At 41.9% G+C, this 19612-nt stretch overlaps 1 protein-coding gene across 1 annotated transcript in view; it reads left to right on the top strand.

The window, feature by feature from the left end:
• The window catches only part of XDH (xanthine dehydrogenase), a 49876-nt gene extending 30691 nt beyond the window's left edge, over positions 1 to 19185 (top strand). Inside the window, exons 21-37 of the mRNA XM_005523279.3 lie at positions 266 to 362; positions 1361 to 1485; positions 2221 to 2354; positions 3764 to 3851; positions 4486 to 4572; positions 5995 to 6186; positions 6666 to 6811; positions 7409 to 7490; positions 8050 to 8145; positions 8862 to 8990; positions 9982 to 10056; positions 10871 to 10923; positions 12021 to 12135; positions 12783 to 12848; positions 14415 to 14603; positions 15033 to 15200; positions 15844 to 19185. Of these exons, the coding sequence (XP_005523336.3) occupies positions 266 to 362; positions 1361 to 1485; positions 2221 to 2354; positions 3764 to 3851; positions 4486 to 4572; positions 5995 to 6186; positions 6666 to 6811; positions 7409 to 7490; positions 8050 to 8145; positions 8862 to 8990; positions 9982 to 10056; positions 10871 to 10923; positions 12021 to 12135; positions 12783 to 12848; positions 14415 to 14603; positions 15033 to 15200; positions 15844 to 15894 (1893 nt within the window). The 3' untranslated portion in view covers positions 15895 to 19185. The remainder of the gene's footprint in view (positions 1 to 265; positions 363 to 1360; positions 1486 to 2220; positions 2355 to 3763; positions 3852 to 4485; positions 4573 to 5994; positions 6187 to 6665; positions 6812 to 7408; positions 7491 to 8049; positions 8146 to 8861; positions 8991 to 9981; positions 10057 to 10870; positions 10924 to 12020; positions 12136 to 12782; positions 12849 to 14414; positions 14604 to 15032; positions 15201 to 15843) is intronic.
• The last annotated feature ends 427 nt before the right edge of the window (positions 19186 to 19612 follow it).

Raw genomic sequence — 19612 nt, 5'->3', positions numbered from 1 at the left:
TACAGGCCTTGAGGTTCTGGGTCCACAATGTAAAATGAGTCACAAGGAGTACCTTAAGATTGTCCAATTATGGTGTTGGTTGTGAAATTGCTTTGTTGCCAAAAATGATTTTGTACCGCTTTTAGTCAAGTATTTTGGCCACTACCATAGAAAGTGTCTGATAAGTTCTTGTGCTTTTTATCTTGGATATTTCTTCTTCAGTTAGAGGAAGGTTTGATTTCATTCCACTTACACAAAAATGTCATTGTGTCATTCTGTTTCCTAGGAAGCTATTGAGAAACAATCTTTCTTTAAGGATATAAAGAGGATTAATAAGGGAGATGTGAAGAAAGGATTTGAAGAATCTGATCACATTTTGGAAGGTGAGGATAAGCATTAATAAGTCTTTTAAAATAGTATAGTTTGTGTCAAAAGAAGTCAAGCTGTCATCCTCCTTTTTATGCATATGATACTGAGAGTAAGGCTTGCAGGACTAAATTAATTTAATATAAAGTTTCAGACTGGTATACATATTTTATTGTTTCAAACAGACCTGGAAGCTCCCAGCTGTGCCCCCATAAAACACTCTTTTTTCAGTGAAAGGGCACATTTTTCTTGAGAAAATATTCTACAGTGTTTTTTTCTTTCCTGAAATTCTTCCCTGTCCAGACATATTCTGGTCTAAATCTTATAGACAGTCTATTTCCTTTAAACTGATTATGGCTGTATCTTAGGCAAGTGGGACACAAAGAACAGATCAGGGCCATGACTGAGAAAGGAGGTTGTTTCTGACATTTGTGTGTAGCATGACTGGAAATTGTACCCTCAGCACTGCCAGGTAAGATGTCCTGGGAAAGAGCCACATGCAGTGATAGAGAGTTGATTACCAGTTGATCATCTTGAGGCATTTTGGGTTTTTATTTTTGTTCTCCTACTTCAAAGTTTGTAACCTTGTGTTTTATCTACTCAGCTTGACTATACTTGATGTATTTTTATTATTTTCTCAGTGGTGTTATTGAGGCAGTCTTAAAAGGCACCAAGTACTGCATCTTAAGAGATGCTGGATCAATGGCATGGTATACAGGCTTACTTTTGAAATGCCAGCCACTTGTGTTTTATAATTAAGATTTCTGGAAAGTGGAAAGGAGGCATGTCTGGATTTTTTCATTGTGTTTTGTTGTTTTGTTTTATTTTTCGTTATTTTTCAACACTGAACTAGAAGTGTCAATTTTAGAACTAGTGATATCCAGTGCTGGGCTAAGCAAAGGGTTGTCACTTAAAACACATACAAAAGGCAGTAGATTTAAGTCTACATGTGATGGGAGACACCTTGTAACACCAGGGACATCCTTTTTACGGGACATTTCTTTACATTTTCTAGGGGAGATGTACCTTGGTGGTCAGGAGCATTTCTACCTGGAAACTCACTGTACTCTGGCTGTGCCAAAGGGAGAAGATGGTGAGATGGAACTCTTTGTGTCAACCCAAAACCCGATGAAGACACAGGTACTTCTCATTGACCTGGTGCCTAAAAGGCATTTGTTTCTCAGTTTCAGACTAGATGAATGGTTGTTTTGTAGTTGCTCTTATTTTATTCTTCAGTTAAAAAAACACAAAGGCTTAGAGTTGGGCATGGGATCTAAAGTCCTTATCCATCTTGCTGGAGTCCTGAATCTCCTTCCAGGTGACAGAGATATTTCTGTTGGCAATGCATCTTTGTTTAGAAGGATCACGTGCTTAGCCCTTTCTGGAGAGGGTCCCAGCTGCTCAGGAGACATGATGCTTGAATGACACATCAGAAAGAGAGGTGGTGAAACCACTGGCTGTGCACCAACTCTCCCATTCCATGAGATAGGTTACTGGAACCATGGGGTGTTCTTGGCCTGTTTACTGGCTCACCAAGACTGTCCAAAGGTCTCTGAATGCAGTGAGGGTGGTATGGATGTCAAACCCTGTGCTGAATGAGACCTGTGTCTTGGTGACCTCATCTCATGTCAGTCTTTTCCTGAATGTCTCCTGAATGAACTTTCCATGAAAGTCTTTTCCTTTTTGCTGCAGCACGTTTGTGTCTTTTCCCCTCAGATCAAATGCTGAGCTTATTGGCTCCCGTTGCATCAAATCCAATTGCATCAAATCCAATATTTGCATTGTTGAAATGGTTTCAGGGAGCCAATGTGTTGGCATCTAGTTCTTAACACCAGCTAAGCTCCCTACATGTCCTGCTGTTTTGTTTTTCTTCAGGAGTTTGCTGCTAATGCTCTGGGAGTGCCTTCAAATCGGGTTGTGGTTCGAGTGAAAAGAATGGGAGGAGGATTTGGAGGAAAAGAGACTAGGAGTACTATTTTGACATCTGTAGTGGCTGTTGCAGCCTTCAAGTAAGTTTGGGTGTGGGGAAAGGAATTTTTTCCATCACACTGTCCCAGCCTGCCTCTTTCTGGAGCACCATTTGCAGTGGAGCACTTTCAATACTCTACACGTCTACTTACTGTACAAGCAAGTTCAGGATTTCCCAATGGAGGTGTCTGATGGATTCTTAGCTGATAGGAGGGATTTAACCTGCCCAGAGGGGCAAAGTTTATGCTGGAATGCCAACTTTTAATAAGGGGGGAAAACCTCCTTATTCTTTACTCCTTTGGTGCTCTCTGAAAACGCGTATCTCAAATTATTTCCCTCTCCCCCTCACTTCACCCCAAACCATTTCAAAATCCAGCACCAGCCATGTTTATTTTTTTGTTTAACAGAGGTATGAGAATCTCTTCCTTCTTCAACACTCCACCAGTCTTGCATCATTATTTGTCTGCTCTTCTGCAAACTCCCTCTTTGGATTTTTCCCTCGGAATGGTGGCAGGCCTTGGAACCCACACTTTTCAAACCCCTAAAAGCTTACAGAATGAAGCTAGGTTGCAACCATTGGTGAAGAGTAGATTGGAAATGTGCTCCTGGTTTCTGGAGTTTTGCTGTGGGCTCATGTTTAACTGCAGGTTTTGGATGAACATGGCCTCTGAACATGTTCCATACCCTTCCTAGTACTGCCCTTGCTGGCAGAGGGATTTTGCAACACAGCAGCAGTTTGCTACAATACCTTTGGACAAGAACAGCCAAAATGAAACTCTGTTTTTAAATTTACTTTATTTTTTTTCTCTTCTGAGCAAACAACCTGCTCTCTCTATTTAATCAGTAATACATTTGCATTCTTTTCTTCTCTTTATCTCTGCCAGCCAAACCACTGTTTGATATCCTGGAGGTTACAAAATACATCTATGACATTCACTAGATACTTGTACAACCTGAAGACAGGCACTTGAAAGGCAAAAATTGTTAGAAAATTAAGAGCAACTCCTACTCTCCCCCTTGTTTTCCTCCTTGGTAATAAGCAAATAAAAAACAAGTTCAAATTGAAGGCTAGTTAGTACTTTACTTCGCATTATTATCTAATTCCTATGGCATTGTCTCTTTCAAAACCAAAAGAGTGCCTTGAGAGACAGTCTGGAAAACAGTGATTGCTCAGTTATTAGCACCTATATCTATAAGAAATTATCATTTTTTAATACAAGAGTGTTTGCAAGAGTTTTCACAAACAGGTCCCAACTCTGGAGATGTTTATTTATTTTTTTTTACTCAGTCTTGCCATTTTATTAAGAGTAATATATATAAACCAAGCAGTTTACCCTTAACTGTACTCTGCCACTCTGGAAAGACAAAAAGTCTTGTTCTGCAGGAACATTTTGTTTTGTATTGCATTGTGCATTTCAGGCTTTGCCTAAAAAGCTGTGTTCTTTAACAGAACTGGCCGTGCAGTGAGGTGCATGCTGGATCGAGATGAAGACATGCTGATAAGTGGTGGGAGGCATCCCTTCCTGGGGAGGTACAAGGTATGCACACACATGAGAAGAATCCATGTGGTCTCAGTGCTGTCCCCTGAGACATCAGAGAGCAAGCAGTAAGGTATTGTGAAAAAACACTGCTATGGTCATTTCACTGCTGATCTCCCCCACTGCAAATGTGCCAGGTCAGATGGGCTGTAGCATTTTTCCTGTTAAAGTGCTGCAGAAGTTATTTTGGCTTGGATGGTTCCCTTCTTGTGACCTCAGCATAAATTTGTCTTCTTTGCAACCAAGACTTTGCCCCTGCTGACAATCACATTGCTTTTAGAGGTTCACCCATTCCTTTAAAGCATCCTTTACACAGAAATGTGTTTTGTTAACTTCCTTTCTGCTTCAATCCCCCTCCAACTGCTGCTGCTTTTGAAAGCAAAAACCTGTTAAGAAAACTGTGGCTGTGATAAGCAGCCAGCACTTAATTTAGATGAGTTGTCAGGAACAAGACTGACACATGCACAAACCCTTTACTGGGAAACTCCCTCAGCTGCTGGCTGTGCCTGCCCTATGCTGCACTGGGGACAGTCAGCCCTCTCTGCCTCTGTGAAATCCATTCAGGTTTTGGAGGCAAGCACATACCAGAACATTCTGTAGAAAACTATTTACTGAGGAGACACTCTCTTGACAGGTTGGTTTCATGAAGAATGGAAAAGTCAAGAGTCTGGAGGTGTCATACTACAGCAATGGGGGCAACTCTGTAGACCTCTCTCATGGTGTAAGTAAAATTTTCTGATGGCTCATTAAGTGGAAGGTGTATTTCTGTGCAACCTTCTGCTCTGCCTTCAGAGAGCTGTTGCCTACAGTATTGCTTGCACATGCAGCTCTTTGACGTGACTGAGAACAGATTTTGAAGGGCTTTTGGAGCTTCTACAAATGCTCTGTGAGCCAATTGACCTTGCCACATAATTCTTATGGTTGCTGTAATAACTCAGATTGAGTGAAGGAGTCAAGAATGTTTGCTTTGCATTACAGAGGGCTGTGATGGAAAAGTTGTTGCACAATGCAAGATGACTGATAGATCCCCAGTGCTGGGGAAAGATAGTTCCTTGGAAAAAGAAGCATCCCAGTCAATAGGTTGATCAGGACAGGGTACCTTAATCAACGAGTTTGTAAAGAACTGGCTAAAGCCAACACTGTGTTCACAAGCAGTAAGGACAAAAAATGGGCCCAAGTTCTGAGTTTGTCTCCAAGAAGTTTTGCACTGATGAGTAAAAAACTCCTTTTCTGTCATGTGAATGACCAACTCAATAGCCTAATGTCACTCAGGTTTATTCTAGCTCAATTTCTCCAGTCCACTGAGTCTCTGATAGTTTTCTGCAAAAATGGATCCTTTTCAATCGGAAAGAACTGCAAGAGCTCTCTACCAGAACCACATTTGATGCTGGCAATGTGGCTGGTGCTGGGCAGAACAGAATGACAGGCAAGTGTCTTTGCATAAGCTGAGGGCCTGGTTGAGGACACGTCTATATAATTGTCTTTTTGACTGTGCCTGAATTGGGGGACTGGAAAATGCTCTGTGTATAGATAAGGTTGGGTTGTGTGTAATGTCCTCTCTGTGCTGCTGCTGGAAGAGAAGTCTGGAAGCACAAGCCAGAAAGAAGCTCTGGTCCTTTCTCAATGTAGACAATAAGAGGACAAAGATCTCAAATCTTGCAGTTTAGTAGTTACTGAAAATCTTTATTTCTTATATTTGCCCTTATTGCCATAGCCCACTGCTGAGTCACTTGGTATCAGCAAGACTCCTTTCCCAGTAACAGGTTACTCAATATAATGAGAATGCTGTTTCTTCCAGACAGGTAATGGCATTTACTAACAGTTTGACTCAGCATGAGCCCAGGGCCAAAAAAGGGCTTTGGAGCTCAATCTGTCCCAGAGCCATAAGTGTCAACAGAGAAGTGTGGTTATTGTCTTGTCCTTCAGGAGGACACCGCTTGAGATTCCACTGCACGTGGGAGGCAGTTCTGGCTGCACTTCAGTGCTCATCCAGCTGTGTTGACTGCAGCACTGCAGGGTGCAAGAGAAAGTGCTGATTGTTGTAAATTAGCTTCAGAGCTTCCAGGCTAGTTTTGGCACTGGTGAGAAGTCTGATACCCAGTTCATGTAAAATGTGTCCACTTCCATTCCTTTTCTTCACCAGGTAATGGACAGAGCCCTGTTACACTTGGATAACTCCTACAACATCCCCAATGTCAGCAGCATGGGCATCGTTTGCAAGACCAACTTGCCTTCCAACACAGCCTTCCGTGGTTTTGGAGGGCCCCAGGGAATGATGATTGCTGAGTGCTGGATGAGTGACCTTGCTCGGAAGTGTGGTCTCCCACCTGAAGAGGTACAGACCCGCTGACACCTTCCAGGGTAGTGCTGCCTTTGAACAAGCTCTAAGAACTGCATCAGCCACACAAAAATTTTAAGCATAAAAACTTTTGCTTCATTTTTGTGGAGTTCCTAGCAGGATCTCAAACTTGTGTGACAGATACATTCTGCATTGGATTATCTTCTGTTTAGTTAAATTTCTTGGCAGCCTCAATTTTGTAACATCTGTTTTAAAGATAAATAATGAAAAGAAGTCACTAGGTATCTTAATCTTATTGACAACATGGTTTAAGTCCCAATTTCTGAAAATTTCCAGCCTTAATGTCTTAGTTCATGTTTTAACATAAACAGATATATAGTTGTTAATTGTTTTGTTCCTTGGCTCTTTGTAGAAAGAGCAAAAGAGTAAAATCAGGAACCAATACACTTTAGATCTCATTCCTCCTTGTCCAAAGCATTTAACTTGGCCTGTCCTTTCTATGTCTCTTTGGGAAGGTACGGAAGCTCAATCTCTACCAGGAAGGAGACACAACTCATTTTAACCAAAAGCTGGAGGGATTTACTCTACGAAGATGCTGGGATGAATGTTTGTCCAGCTCCAGCTATCATGCCAGGAAGAAACTGATTGAAGAATTCAACAAGTAGGTGCTCTGGAGCTGTCTTGTGCACTGGGTGCACATGTTGCCTACTAACTTCTGGAGTTCTCTTAGCAACTCAAGTGATGCGAAGTCACACCTTATATTTGCAGACTGACTTCTAAATATTTCTCTTTTTGAAATTCCTTTATGCTCATTGTCAGAGAAAAAGTCTGTCAGTGAGCTGGTAGCATAAATAAGGCCAGAATCATATCTAGCATGATGTGATTTTTTAAGTGAAATATAGCAAAGAAGAGATAGTCTGTTAAGTCCAGCTAAGATTTTCACATGACTATCAAGGCAATCTCTTTATGCTTTCCTCTGACTTACATACTTTTTTTAGTTGGCTTGTATATACAACTGAACATTTAATAGTATGGACAACTGACTGCTTCTATAATGCTTGTGGAAAGCATCTTCAGTTGGAATTTCTTCATGTTGGAACACACAAAGAAAGCCTTTCTTTAATACAAATTAGTGATTAACTTTGTCTATATCATAGTGAGGTATTTAATTTCTATTTGATGCACAGTCAGAGGGAAACACAGTATTGATTTATGATAAAAAGCTTATGGGTATATGAATAATGTTCTTTCTTTGCAGGCAGAACCGCTGGAAAAAGAGAGGGATGAGCATCATTCCTACCAAATTTGGCATCAGTTTCACCGTCCCGTTTCTGAACCAGGTCTGTAAATGTCACTTGCCCTTTCACTAGAGAAGTAGGATTTATGCTGCCTCCCCCAGGCCCTTCTCCATTTGTACCAAACTGGAGCTTCTTGAAGAAGTAGTAAATTAATTAAGAAAGAGCACACATTTTCAAGCCAAAATGAGCACCACAGCAGTTACCAGTACATACTGTCCAAAAGATACCACAATATAGCTACATTTCCATGGTATTGTGTTAGGTGGATTTCCCTGCCTTTCTCAATAGTAGAAACACTGCTGCTGTGTTTGAGCTGATTTGATGGACTGTCAGTGGTGTTGGAAAGCTGAGGTGAAGGGTGCATCTGTTTCACAGGGGCAGGATTGGATTATTTCACCTGCTTTGAGCTGAAAATACTGACTGGGGTTTATGGCATTGGAACTTCTAGTGAGTTGGTGAGACTAAACCAAACTCACCTCAAGCATAAACAAGTGGCTTTAGTTGCACCAAAGAACTACCTTAGTCTAGTTCTGAATGAATTCTCTCTGTAGTCTAAGTACTCCGCTGGTTAATTTATGATTATTAATGTTCCCTGTTGTAGGCTGGAGCTCTGGTCCATGTGTATACAGATGGCTCTGTGTTACTTACACATGGGGGGACTGAGATGGGTCAAGGACTTCACACCAAAATGATTCAGGTAATAATGAGTTTGGGCTTAACTGAATGAGACATCTTTTCAGGACAATTACACTCTCTCTACAGTATTGCCTCAGGCACTTTAACACTTCCTCTGTGTGCATGCAGAGAGGAACAAATCAGGACTAATTCCTCTTCATTTTTCTGAGCAGCAGAGCTGGATTTCCAGACTATTATCACAACTGAGTATTAGATTCTTCATCATCTTAAATCTCACTATGTAAATAATGCAGGTTATGCTTACAGTTTAACTTCTTTTGCAATTTCAGTTCACCCCATAAAGGTACAATTTACATCCATTTTATACAAAAATTAGTTGTATTGAAAGCATATATATCTGCATATGCAAGTGCCTTTGTAGTTAAAAAGGCTTAAGGGAGCAACATTCCTTTGGCAAGAAAATGAAAGGAAAATCTCATAGGACTTTTGATCTTAGGATTTTTTTTACTGTTGAGAGAAGAATTTAGTCTCATACTAGTGAGTGTCTATCATTGTAGCAAGGGTGTATGTGCTCACACACATTCAATTGGTGAAATGCAAATATAACAATGTTCTGGCTAGTTCTCAGTCACTGGAACAACTCAGTCTGCAGGAAAAATGAATTTTATGATGGGAGAGGGAAGAGGTTGCAATGTGGGTCCTGGCAGTGCAAGCAATGATTGACAATGGTCATGGATAAGAATTGCTGCTTACCAATTGTTTACCTTTGCTCCACAGGTTGCTAGCAGAGCCCTGGGAGTCCCCACCTCCAAAATTTACATTAGTGAGACCAGCACAAACACTGTCCCAAATACCTCCCCGACAGCCGCTTCAGTCAGCGCAGACATCAATGGAATGGCCGTCTATGTATGGAAGCTGAGTTATTTAAATGAGTGGGTTGCAAGGGAGGGCTCCAGGGCATGAAAAGTTGTCCTGTATTTATCTGTTGCTTAAGGAAAACAACCATCAAAAGGCAGTTCCAGTCTAAGGATGCCTCATAACTTTACCTGGTATAGCTACCAGTGGCATGAGATTGTGAATGTATATTTTTTCAAGTTATTCAAAACCCTCCGTCAGTCCTTTGGTAGTTCTAAAAATAGAATGTTTGAGATTGCTGAAAATGAGCAGAACAAAGCATCCATTTAAGCAGCCAGCTTCTAAGTAATTAATGGAGCCTTATCTATAACAAACATATTTTGCTGCATGTATTAATAGCAAATGGTTTGAGAACTGTGCTCCACAAGCTCTAAGTGTTGATCAGCTCAGAGGAAATGCTCTGCTGTAGCAATGGCATTTTGGTGGCTGTCTGCCATGGTGGAGTTACCAATGCATATATTTGCTGGGTATGTGATTTTTCCATTTTAAAAGAAGAATTCTCAGCTTAAAAGAAAAGGGGAAGTGAAACCTGCAAAGTAAAATCATCAGGCTGTTTTTATTATCTGCACAGCTTACCGGAGTAGATTGAATTTTGGGAAGAATTTTTTTGTTCTTTCACTGTTAAAAGGATCATCTTGTAAGCTATGCTGAGCTGTCCTGTACAGACAGGGTATAGATAAAATTAATGTATAAATGAGTGGACTTCTTATATTTTGTGTCATGGTCCAGAAAGTTCTGTGCTGAATTTGGGATTCCTTTCTGCTATTAGCATGGCCAATCTCCTTTAAAATCTTTTTCAGACAACATTTCCTCCTGTGTAGCAAGACATCTGTCAGTGAACTTTGTTCCTTTTTATTATTTGCCAAAGTCCTAAAGTCAGTATTGATTTAAATAGGTTCTTTGAAACTCTTGGAGGTCTCTTAATACCATCAGCTGGCTATTCATATCTTAAAGTATTTCTTCTCTTTTTCTTTGTTTCTAGAATGCGTGTCAGACTATCTTAAAAAGACTTGAGCCAATCAAACAGTCTAATCCCAAAGGATCCTGGGAAGACTGGGTAAGCTGTCTGTATCTGTCATGAGACAAGTGGACATTGTCAGAGATTGTTTTAACTGGCAAATTATGTGTGCAGGTGTGTCCTCCAGGCATTCTGCATCTTGCTAGCATAGATTTGAACCAAGACAGTGAAACATAAACCTGGCACAGATTTCCAAGTAATTAAAGCTTGCAAGAGGTCATCCCCAAGACATCAGTTATTACCTTAATCCTGAGATTCCTCCAAATTTTGGGGCCCACCTATGAAAACTTCATCAGACAAGAGTCTTGAGTGGTCACATATATCTTTGTAATCAGGCTACAGTCTTGGGCGGAAGGAAACCTGATTTTTAATGAAGGGGTTCTGTGGTATAGACAGCTCTTGAGCTGCCGTTCAGCCTGTCTGCAATACCTCTGTCCCCTCAATGAGAAGAGATGGATGGGCTGTAAGGCTCTCTTCAGATCCAAGCTCTGCTTTTCGTCCGAGCAGTTTTGACTTTGTGATTTGGAAGTCAGGACAGAATTTCCCTCACTGAAGTCAAGATGACCTGCCAATTTAACCTTTGTCTCTGAGGCTAAAAGTCTAACTGTAGCTGAGAGACAAACAAAAGCAGGTCTCATCCTCTGCCAATGGTTCAAGTTCTGCCCTTGGTAGCTGCTGACGGGGCTGTTTGGGGAAGCAGCTGCAATCATGATGTTTGGCAGTGCTGGAGTTGGGTAGTGTGACAGCTGTCTGTCACTGGACATTTTCTACTTGAGGAAATGTTTCTGTGTAGTTATTTTGAAGGGCCTTATTGTACATTTTACTGTTTTCAAACTCTTGTTCATGTTGCCAGATTAAAACTGCCTACGAGAGCTGTGTCAGCCTGTCAGCCACGGGGTTTTACAGGTGAGTGAAAATTCACACTGTAGAGGCACTGACTTGGTTGTATGGCTTGCATCCATGGAAATTCTGGGAGGATTTACAGCCCCCAGCCCCCTGTCACTGCTCTAAATTAAAGCTGTATTCCCTTTCCTACCTACAAGTGGTAAACTGAGGTTAAAAGTCTGGCGGGGGAGAATCAATTCCTGATGGAGCACAGCTCTGAGGACAAATAAATCTGGAGTAGATCTGAGTTCATTCCAGCTGACTTTGGTCTGAAGAGGCATAAATGAAATCAGAGCTTTGCCTGGGGCTCTGCTCTATGTCAGCCTTGTGACCTAGTTTTGCACTAGAACTGCCATGTGGCATAAGAGGGGACAAGGATTGTCCTTGAGGAAAATCCTGTCTCTTGTGACATGAGCAGATACCAGTGTTTCCAGCATTGTCCTCCCACTTCAGGCTCTTGCTGGACCCTGCGTCACTCTGAAATGGGGCACTTCTCTTAGTCAGCTTTAGTGCTGGAGGAAAACAGAGATCTATCATCTTTAAGGCAGAGAGGTTGACATTAATAAATAAACAAGTGTTGAGAAGAACCTATTTAGGACTAAAATATACTATGTGTTAATTTCTTTTGCGTCTCTGAAATGTATTTTTTCTCTTAACCAAGTGACTTATCAGTATTTTAATAAACCAGTTTTCAGATAAAGAATAAGCAGTCAGACACAAAACTTGCCATGAGCTGTGCTTAAAATTAATTCTAAGCTTAATAGAATTTCTGCTTCAGCTTGAATATGTTCTGAAATTTAATAGCCTTAAATAAACATTCACCTGCACTCTAAAAACAAAGAATTTTCTACTGGATTGGTAGATAATAGTCTTCACAAGCCCTAAGATTTATGGGCAAATAATGATAGATAAAACACTTTGATAGTTTCAATCAAGTTTTGGAATACAGAGCAGATGTAGCAGATTTTTATTTATAGTTCTTTAGACTTTTAATTTCTGCATGGGCTTGACAGAAGGCAGGAAACAAAAGTGAAATAGGATTTTATTAAGTAGCAATAGAGTTGTATTTGTTTTTGTTTTTTTCATGGAATGAAATGTGGTTTTGTTTCTCTATCAAGAATTCCTGACGTTGGCTACAACTTTGAAAAGAACGAAGGGAAACCATTCTCCTACTTCAGTTATGGAGTTGCCTGCTCTGAGGTTGAGATAGATTGCCTGACAGGTGACCACAAGGTGAGGGGTCAGCAGTGAAACAGCTCTCTGTGTTTTGGTGAAGGGAACATTCATGGGGGGTTAGAACAAATACTGGGTGTCAGCCCATTCCTGACTCTGTCATTGGTCTGGTGTGTGTGACCTTCAGCAAATTTCTTAACTCCTCTGTTCCACAGTGCAGCAATCCGTAAAGTGTAATAAAACAATAATTATCTACCCTGTGGGGATTTGAGCTTAATGAATGATTGCAAAAGTTATTGGATTTGCTTGAGTAAGAGATAGCAGCACTGTGTTGGCATGAAAGTACAGAAACATCCTGGAATTGAGTTAATCATTAAAAATAACACTGAAGACATCTGGAAAGAAAGAAAGAAAAGAAAAAAGAAAGAAAAAATTAATCAGGATCTGACCTAGTTGGTTATGCTCAGCTATAGACCACTGATACCAGCATCTTGGAATTAATATTAATTGGGTCCATTGGACCTCTGGGGAAAACTGCAGTGAGTTCCTTTGAATTACTTTTGGGGAGAGTTCAGATTAAAAGTCAGTATGAGAAGTTCAGCTGAGATAAGATTATATGGGATAGTGTTTGGATGCTGCTCACACGAGACCATGGTGGACCAGCTCCAGAGATCTGTGCTGATTTACCCTTTATTTCTGTTTTTTAGAACATTCGTACAGACATTGTTATGGATGTTGGTACCAGTCTGAACCCAGCCATAGATATAGGACAGGTAAGTGAAAAAGTATTGCTATTTCCATCATGTTAAAGCAATCACATTGCTCTCAGGCTTTTCTATTTATTATCCCTCTCCATGTTCTGCCTTTGCAAATACAACCTTTTTAACTTGGCACAGAATTACATAGGGAAATATTCTGTTAGGGTTTGGGGATTTTTGGCTTGGATAGTAAGACTACAGGATATTGTCCAGTTATCATCCCATTGATGTTTTTCAGGCTAAATCCCACACTTGATATTTATGCTCCAATCTGTCAATATTAAGTTTATTTAATTTAGTGAAAATTCTCCTGTGACTAAAGTGTTAGGGTGGCAGATTCTGTCGTCCAGCTGCTGCTGTGTAGAATTCTCAATAGGAAGTTGGACCAGTCACTTATCTTGCAAAGTCCCTGGGCAGGCACAAGATTACTTCAAAATTTTGTGCAGTAATAATCACAGTATCTCTTAGCAGATAAAGGTAATAAACACAGGGTTGTTTGACAGACCAAGAGATGAATTGTTAGCTGTATGCTTATCTAGCCATCTTAGCTCACTGGGTAACTCTAGATGTTGATAGGGTGTAACTCCAATGAAACTGCTGCAGGGTTTGGGATGACAGGCAAAGCTCTGCTATAGCTAAAATGAAATTTTCTTGAAAGTGACATTTTTTTCTGAAAGAGATTTTTTTTTTTTGGAAGTGTCCAAGGGGAGAAAGATATTTTCTGTCTTTGTGGCCTGTCACTTTAACTTTGGGAGTTGAGAGATGGACTAAATGGAGCCTGTCTAAGGGGTCTTCAATTCCTGTGTCCTTCCATGAATTGCTGCAGAGGATCTGGGGGGACAGGAGAGAAAGGATGTGGCATGAGTGCAGGAATATAAGTACACACAGATGGGTCAATGAATGCTTGTGCAAAATCTTCAGACTGCTCTGGCCATCAGATATCTCAGTGGGCAGAGAGCAGAGCTGCTTTGTGCAGGGTTATTCTAGCACATCCTCCTCTCATAATCTTTTTTCTCCTAAAATTTACAGTAGAAAAAATAAGCAAAGAAGTTTTTTAGTACTTAAATGGATATAGGAGTGTTTTTGCAGGTGTCTGTGCTGCTGACCTGATAATATGCAGCACTTAGGAAAGCATTTATACTGAAATAGAAAGCATAAAATAGTTTGTCTTTAGATGTTTCACCCTTAGTCCTTTTAGTCTACTTCTCCTTTGATATGTCAGCAAATTCAGCTCATTCAGTGTTCACCTGCCTAGGAAGAAATCAATATTTTATCATTGATTTTATTTTCTTTCCTGTTGCTTCATCAGAAAATTCCTGTCTAACACTTAGAGAAAATCTGTTTGCATGTATTTATAAATTGCTTCACCTGCCAGGGAAATGCAGCCACATTTATGTGGGAATACGGGAATTGTGCAAAGATTGTACCCAGCAGAAGGGACAAGGGTTTAGAGATAAAAAGCAGGATCTGAGTCAGGTGGGGAGGGTTGAAAATCCTGGTGGATGTCGTCACTGTTCATCCTTGTGCAGGGAAGAACAACAACAACAAAGAGAATGTAACCTTGTTTGGATGTGTTTGTAGATAGAAGGAGCTTTCGTGCAGGGCATTGGGCTCTTCACCATGGAGGAGCTGCGCTACTCTCCTGAAGGGAACTTGTACACTCGAGGGCCTGGCATGTACAAAATCCCAGCATTTGGAGACATCCCAACAGAATTCTACGTGTCCCTTCTCCGTGACTGCCCCAATAGCAAGGCAGTTTACTCATCCAAGGTATGCCTGTGAGGCCTTACTGCCCCACAACACTGTGAAGCTGAGTGGGATAAAGTCATGAACCTATGTATCTGAACAGTTCATCTCATTATGCTGTGGTTACTCTGAGGTCAGGATGTTTTTCTGCTTCTTATCAGAAATATGTGTACTATCCTTTCCAGTTAGGAAGAACTGAAATAACCTGCACATTGCTGTCCTGATTGTCCATTAGACCGAACTGAAGTGGCTTTTCTGTGTGAGAAAGCTTGTGTTTTCTTCCTCTTTCCTATTTAAATGGATTGAGGGTTGATTTAGCTCAGTCTTTCCTCACTGATCACACCTGGAACACTGGAGGCTGTTTTAGCATCATGTTTCTTCACTGAGCACATCTGGTAGACTGAGGTTCCCATCTGGAAGGCAAAGCCTCACTCTTGCTTGTGCTCTTCCTAGGCTGTGGGAGAGCCACCTCTGTTCCTGTCTGCCTCAGTATTTTATGCCATTAAAGATGCCATCTACTCAGCAAGGAAGGACTCTGGCCTGACGGAGGCATTCAGGCTGGACAGCCCTGCCACCCCAGAGAGGATCCGCAATGCTTGTGTGGACATCTTCACCAAAATGGTAACAGCCCCTGGTCTCACAGTCTGCTCCCTGGCCAGCCTGCCCCATGGGGGGTGTGCCTGGAAGTCACAGGGGCCCGGGGCTGGGATTAGGGCAGGATGGGGAGGCTGTGTCCCTGCTAGGAAGTATCTCTGTACAGTATCTCTGACATTCAATCCATTCCATTCTCTAAGTGTTGTGCATGGAACAAAGGCACTGACTGCTTGTCCTGATGCTCCTGACTATCATCTCTCAGAGAAATCATTACATATGGTGAAGGCCACAGTGTGATTTAGTGGTGTCCCTCAGCAAGGGAAGGGGGAGAAAAGCGTTCCTTCAAATACTCCCTTCTTCTGAATGTTAAGGCCACAGGAGTCTCCATAGAGCTGTGGACATTGAAGGAGTGCAGGAGTTATCCCTGTCATTGGCTTCTCATGGGCTGCTCTGCCCTAGTGTAGTCACAGGGCTCTGTAGTATTCAACCATCAGGCCTCTAACAAAAGTGCCATGAGACAGACATCTCTGCATTTGGAAAAACTGGGATAGGAGCTCCTATTTTCACATGTACAAAGTCCCCCACCTGAAAAGCAGCAGGGTGGGACATGATGAACCCTGGACACAACCCTCATTTGTTGCTAATTCAAATATTTTTTCTCTCTTTATAGTGCCCTTCTGCTGAGCCAGGGACCTTTAAACCATGGTGTGTGCGTGTGTAGGAAGAAAGTTTGAGGAGCAAACTCTGCTGAAACTGAGCTTATGCCAGAGGAACCACAAGGCAGTAGGACTATAATAGAGAAAAAAAACCCAACCTGTGTTCATGTGGCTCACCCACTGATTTGCGGAGCTTTCACATTTAATTGTCCAATCATTGTTTTCTCTATGAGAGGAAATTGCTGCCAGATTATAGCTGTGATGTAAATTCAAATGAAGAGTAAGTTGAAGGTGATGTTGAAAAAGCTTACAGGTTTCATATAAAATTGTTGCAAGGATGCTACTTACGAGCCAATGTGAAATAGCAGGGTGGCTGTTTCTTCTTTTTCCTGCTATGGGGAAAAGATGTATCACCTTGTGATGCTATGCAAGAAGGACTTAAATGTGTTGAGCCCAGGCATAAGAGTCCTTTAGCTGAGATGGGGGAGGGTGTAAGAGGTGCTGAGGGCTGGACCCTGCTGTGTCCCCTTTGCACACAAAGCCAGTTATATCCTAGAGGGAGATGAGCAGGAATTTTGATGTTGGCTAATGAAGATGGTCTTACCTGTGTAACAAAAGTATTGCTACAATTACCTGTGTTTCAGAGGAAAAGGCTAAAATGTGACTAAAAACTCATTTACCCCAAGTCCAATGAGTGTTGCTTTGTCCGCACCGGGGCTTTAATGAGATTTCAGTTCAAGTGCTATCTTGTCTTCTCTGATTAAAGATAAAAACTAAATATACCAAGAGGACTTCCAGCAAGATGCTGCTTTGTTTGACACAGACTTTTCCCATCCCACACCTCCACATCTCTCCCTGTCCGTTAAATAGGAAAGGACATCAGAGACCTTGGAGTAACAGAGAAATTTGCTCGTCGATGTTCCCAAGGCAATTTTTACCAGCCTAAGCAAGGGGCACGAGGAGGCTGGGCACAGCTGGGGATTAGCTGGCTCTGGGTCAATCCCTTGGATTGTCATGGCCTTGCCTTCTTTTCAAGAGAATTCTGGTTTTGCTGAATGTAAGAGCATGGGTACATTTTGCTACAGGGACTGCTTGTCTAAAAAATGTGCTGACTATGTGATGACCTGGTGTCATCTGGATTGAATATATTTTTCATGTTGGATTTAGTGCTGGGCATCCCTCCTGACAGCTTTTGTCACTGTCAGATTCAACACTGGAGCACTATGTTATCTCTAGATAGCGTCAGCCACATACCGTGCCTGCTTATCATTTGCAAACCTTTATCTGTTTTTCTGGCCTACTGCTTTGTGAAAATGTCCTTTTGCTCATTTTGCACTCCCAGGGCCATCAAAAACATATGGTGCAAGAGGATGTAACTCCTTATATAAAATTTTGCTCATATACACACTTCTTTAAATTTGCCTTCATCTTAGGACTGGAAAATGTATGCTCCGTGTGAAATATTTTTTTAAACACTCCAGGGTATATTGCTTGGGAAGGTGTAGATTTATTTCTCAACTTAAAATACTATGGATCTACCATCTAGAAGAAGGGAATTTGTATATGTGAGTTGCAGGAAGTATTCTGTGCCTGTTGGGCTTGCTATATAATTGTTTTATTAATTAAAACATGATACTGGTGGTTCTTAAGCTCTGAGGTACTGGGCAAGAACACATTTTTGTTTTCTCAGGAAAACAAAGTAATGTAATATGTAGAAAACCTCTTAGAGAAGAAGACGTGATAATTCATGTGCAAGAGCAGCTATTAGAGCCTGTGTGTCCACATTCTTGGGTGCCCAGGGAGGGGTGCAAAATACAAAGTCTGTAAGGTAGATTAGTATCAGCTGTTCATATGAATTCCACCTCGTGGGATTGCTGGACATGCTCATTCAGATGAAGACGAGAAGAAATACAAAGGTAATGTGTTAAAGCAGAGCATGGACACAGACACAGGAAGACTGGGATATCAAGGAGCTCCCAGTGTCATCCCAGGGAAACTTGCCAGTGCTCATGATAGGTCTGCTGCCTGTGATGGTCCTGGGAGACATTGGGATGTCACCAATAGGATAAATGTTCTTTCTCCCCCAGGTTTTGGAATTGTCATCATTTCAGGATGGGTTTGTGAGTGTCTCACGCAGCTGCAGTGACTGCCTGGTCAGGTGAATTTTTTTTTTAATTAGATAATTAGATGCATCAAGTCTCTGTTTTGCTATTTGCTTTGTGAGTTAATTTGAAGTGCATTTGCCAAGTTCTGCGTACATGCAGTGCTCAGATCAGGCTGTTCAGAGCAGACCTGTAGAGACAGTTTTGCTGCAGCATCAGTGAGCCAGTTCCCAGGTAGTGCCTTGTTCCCAGGCAGCAGCCCTGGCCCTCATGCCCATCCCAGCTTGAGGCCCTCTTGATACCCTTGCCCAGCTGATAGAGAGAGGAAATACTTCCCTTTTGGGGTTCACTGGAATTTAATGTAAATTATATCAAACACCTGGGGAGGGCAATGGTATAAAAATCAGGGTTGCAAAGTAATGACAGCAACTGATTGTGAGGGTATAGGGAAAAGGGAAGCTTGGAGGCTAATAGGAATTTACAGAAAGATCATTGTACTACCTGCCTGTGCTGTGGGACTCAAAGGAACATGAAACTGAGGTTTTCATATCACCTCTCAATGTCTGAACATTTCATACATTGCTTTCCCATGGAACTAAGTTCCAGGCACCTTAGGAGAGGACTGGGACCCACTGCAGAGGGCTGGTAGGAAGAGAAGATCCCTGACTTGAGGCATGGCCTGCACTGCAAAGCTGTGAGGGAGCAGCTCTCCTGCCCTGAGTGCACAGCACTGTCCCCTGCCAGGTGCTGTGTCCCATCTCCTCACACCACATCTTGCTGTGTGGGGTCTCAGGTCACTGTCACTGGAAGGAAAGCTACTCATCAAATACTTTTCTAGTATTTTCCAGTGACATAGAGCATGGATGCAAGACTCTAACTTAATGGCATATAAGTGGAAATTTGCTGCTTTTCTTCTTCCAGAAGTCTATCCTCAGAAGAGGAACTATGCCATCTTGCTAGACTGTAAAGTACTGCGCACAATAACGGCACTTAAATAGTAATTACTGCAGCTGGAGAGTTTGCAGGAGTGTGAAAGGAGCCCAGCTGATCTGATGTTTTGATGATATTAATTGCATGGCCTTCTGTGAGAGAGGGAAGCCAAGACTTTGGCAATTTTTTTAGGTCAGTTCTGATCAACAGTTTTCACTAACATTCTTTAATGAGTGCTGTCAAATTGGTACCATGAATGTACATGGAATTCTCTGTGAATGTCACAACACTACAAAATAAAGCTGCTAAATACTCTGGAAACAAGTATGCCATGGTCAGAATCTGTCAGGATTTGAAATGTAGATAACTTCAGCTCATCCTTGGTGTTTGTTTGACAAAGATGGACCCTTCCCAGGGGCTGTGAGTCAGATCAGCTCAGTGACCAAAGCAGGGAGACGACGGGTGATTGCTCCGGGCTGCTCAGCTGGATGAAGCCGTGAGCCAGCTGGAGAGACTGGGCCTCTGTCTGGCCATGCTGGCAGCCAAGTCCGAAAGAAAGAGTCAGTCCTTGTGCTTCTCTGCCAGCAGGAGCTTGTAGTAGCCACATCCTGTTTTTCACAGCAGCACAGTGATGCATTATGATGCTTCTAGCCACCTCCACAGGGCCCACCAGTTGCTGACACAAGGTGGGACAGACACAGTCTGCCTGGTGCTGTGGCTGGTACCTGGTCCACACTGACACTTCCTTGTC

Source organism: Pseudopodoces humilis, chromosome 3 (genome assembly GCF_049639895.1).
Source record: "Pseudopodoces humilis isolate 2021_Gansu_Grassland_sample_001 chromosome 3, ASM4963989v1, whole genome shotgun sequence".
Lineage (NCBI taxonomy): Eukaryota > Metazoa > Chordata > Aves > Passeriformes > Paridae > Pseudopodoces > Pseudopodoces humilis.
Note: the sequence above shows the minus strand (reverse complement) of the source record. Positions and strands in the feature narration are given on the sequence as shown.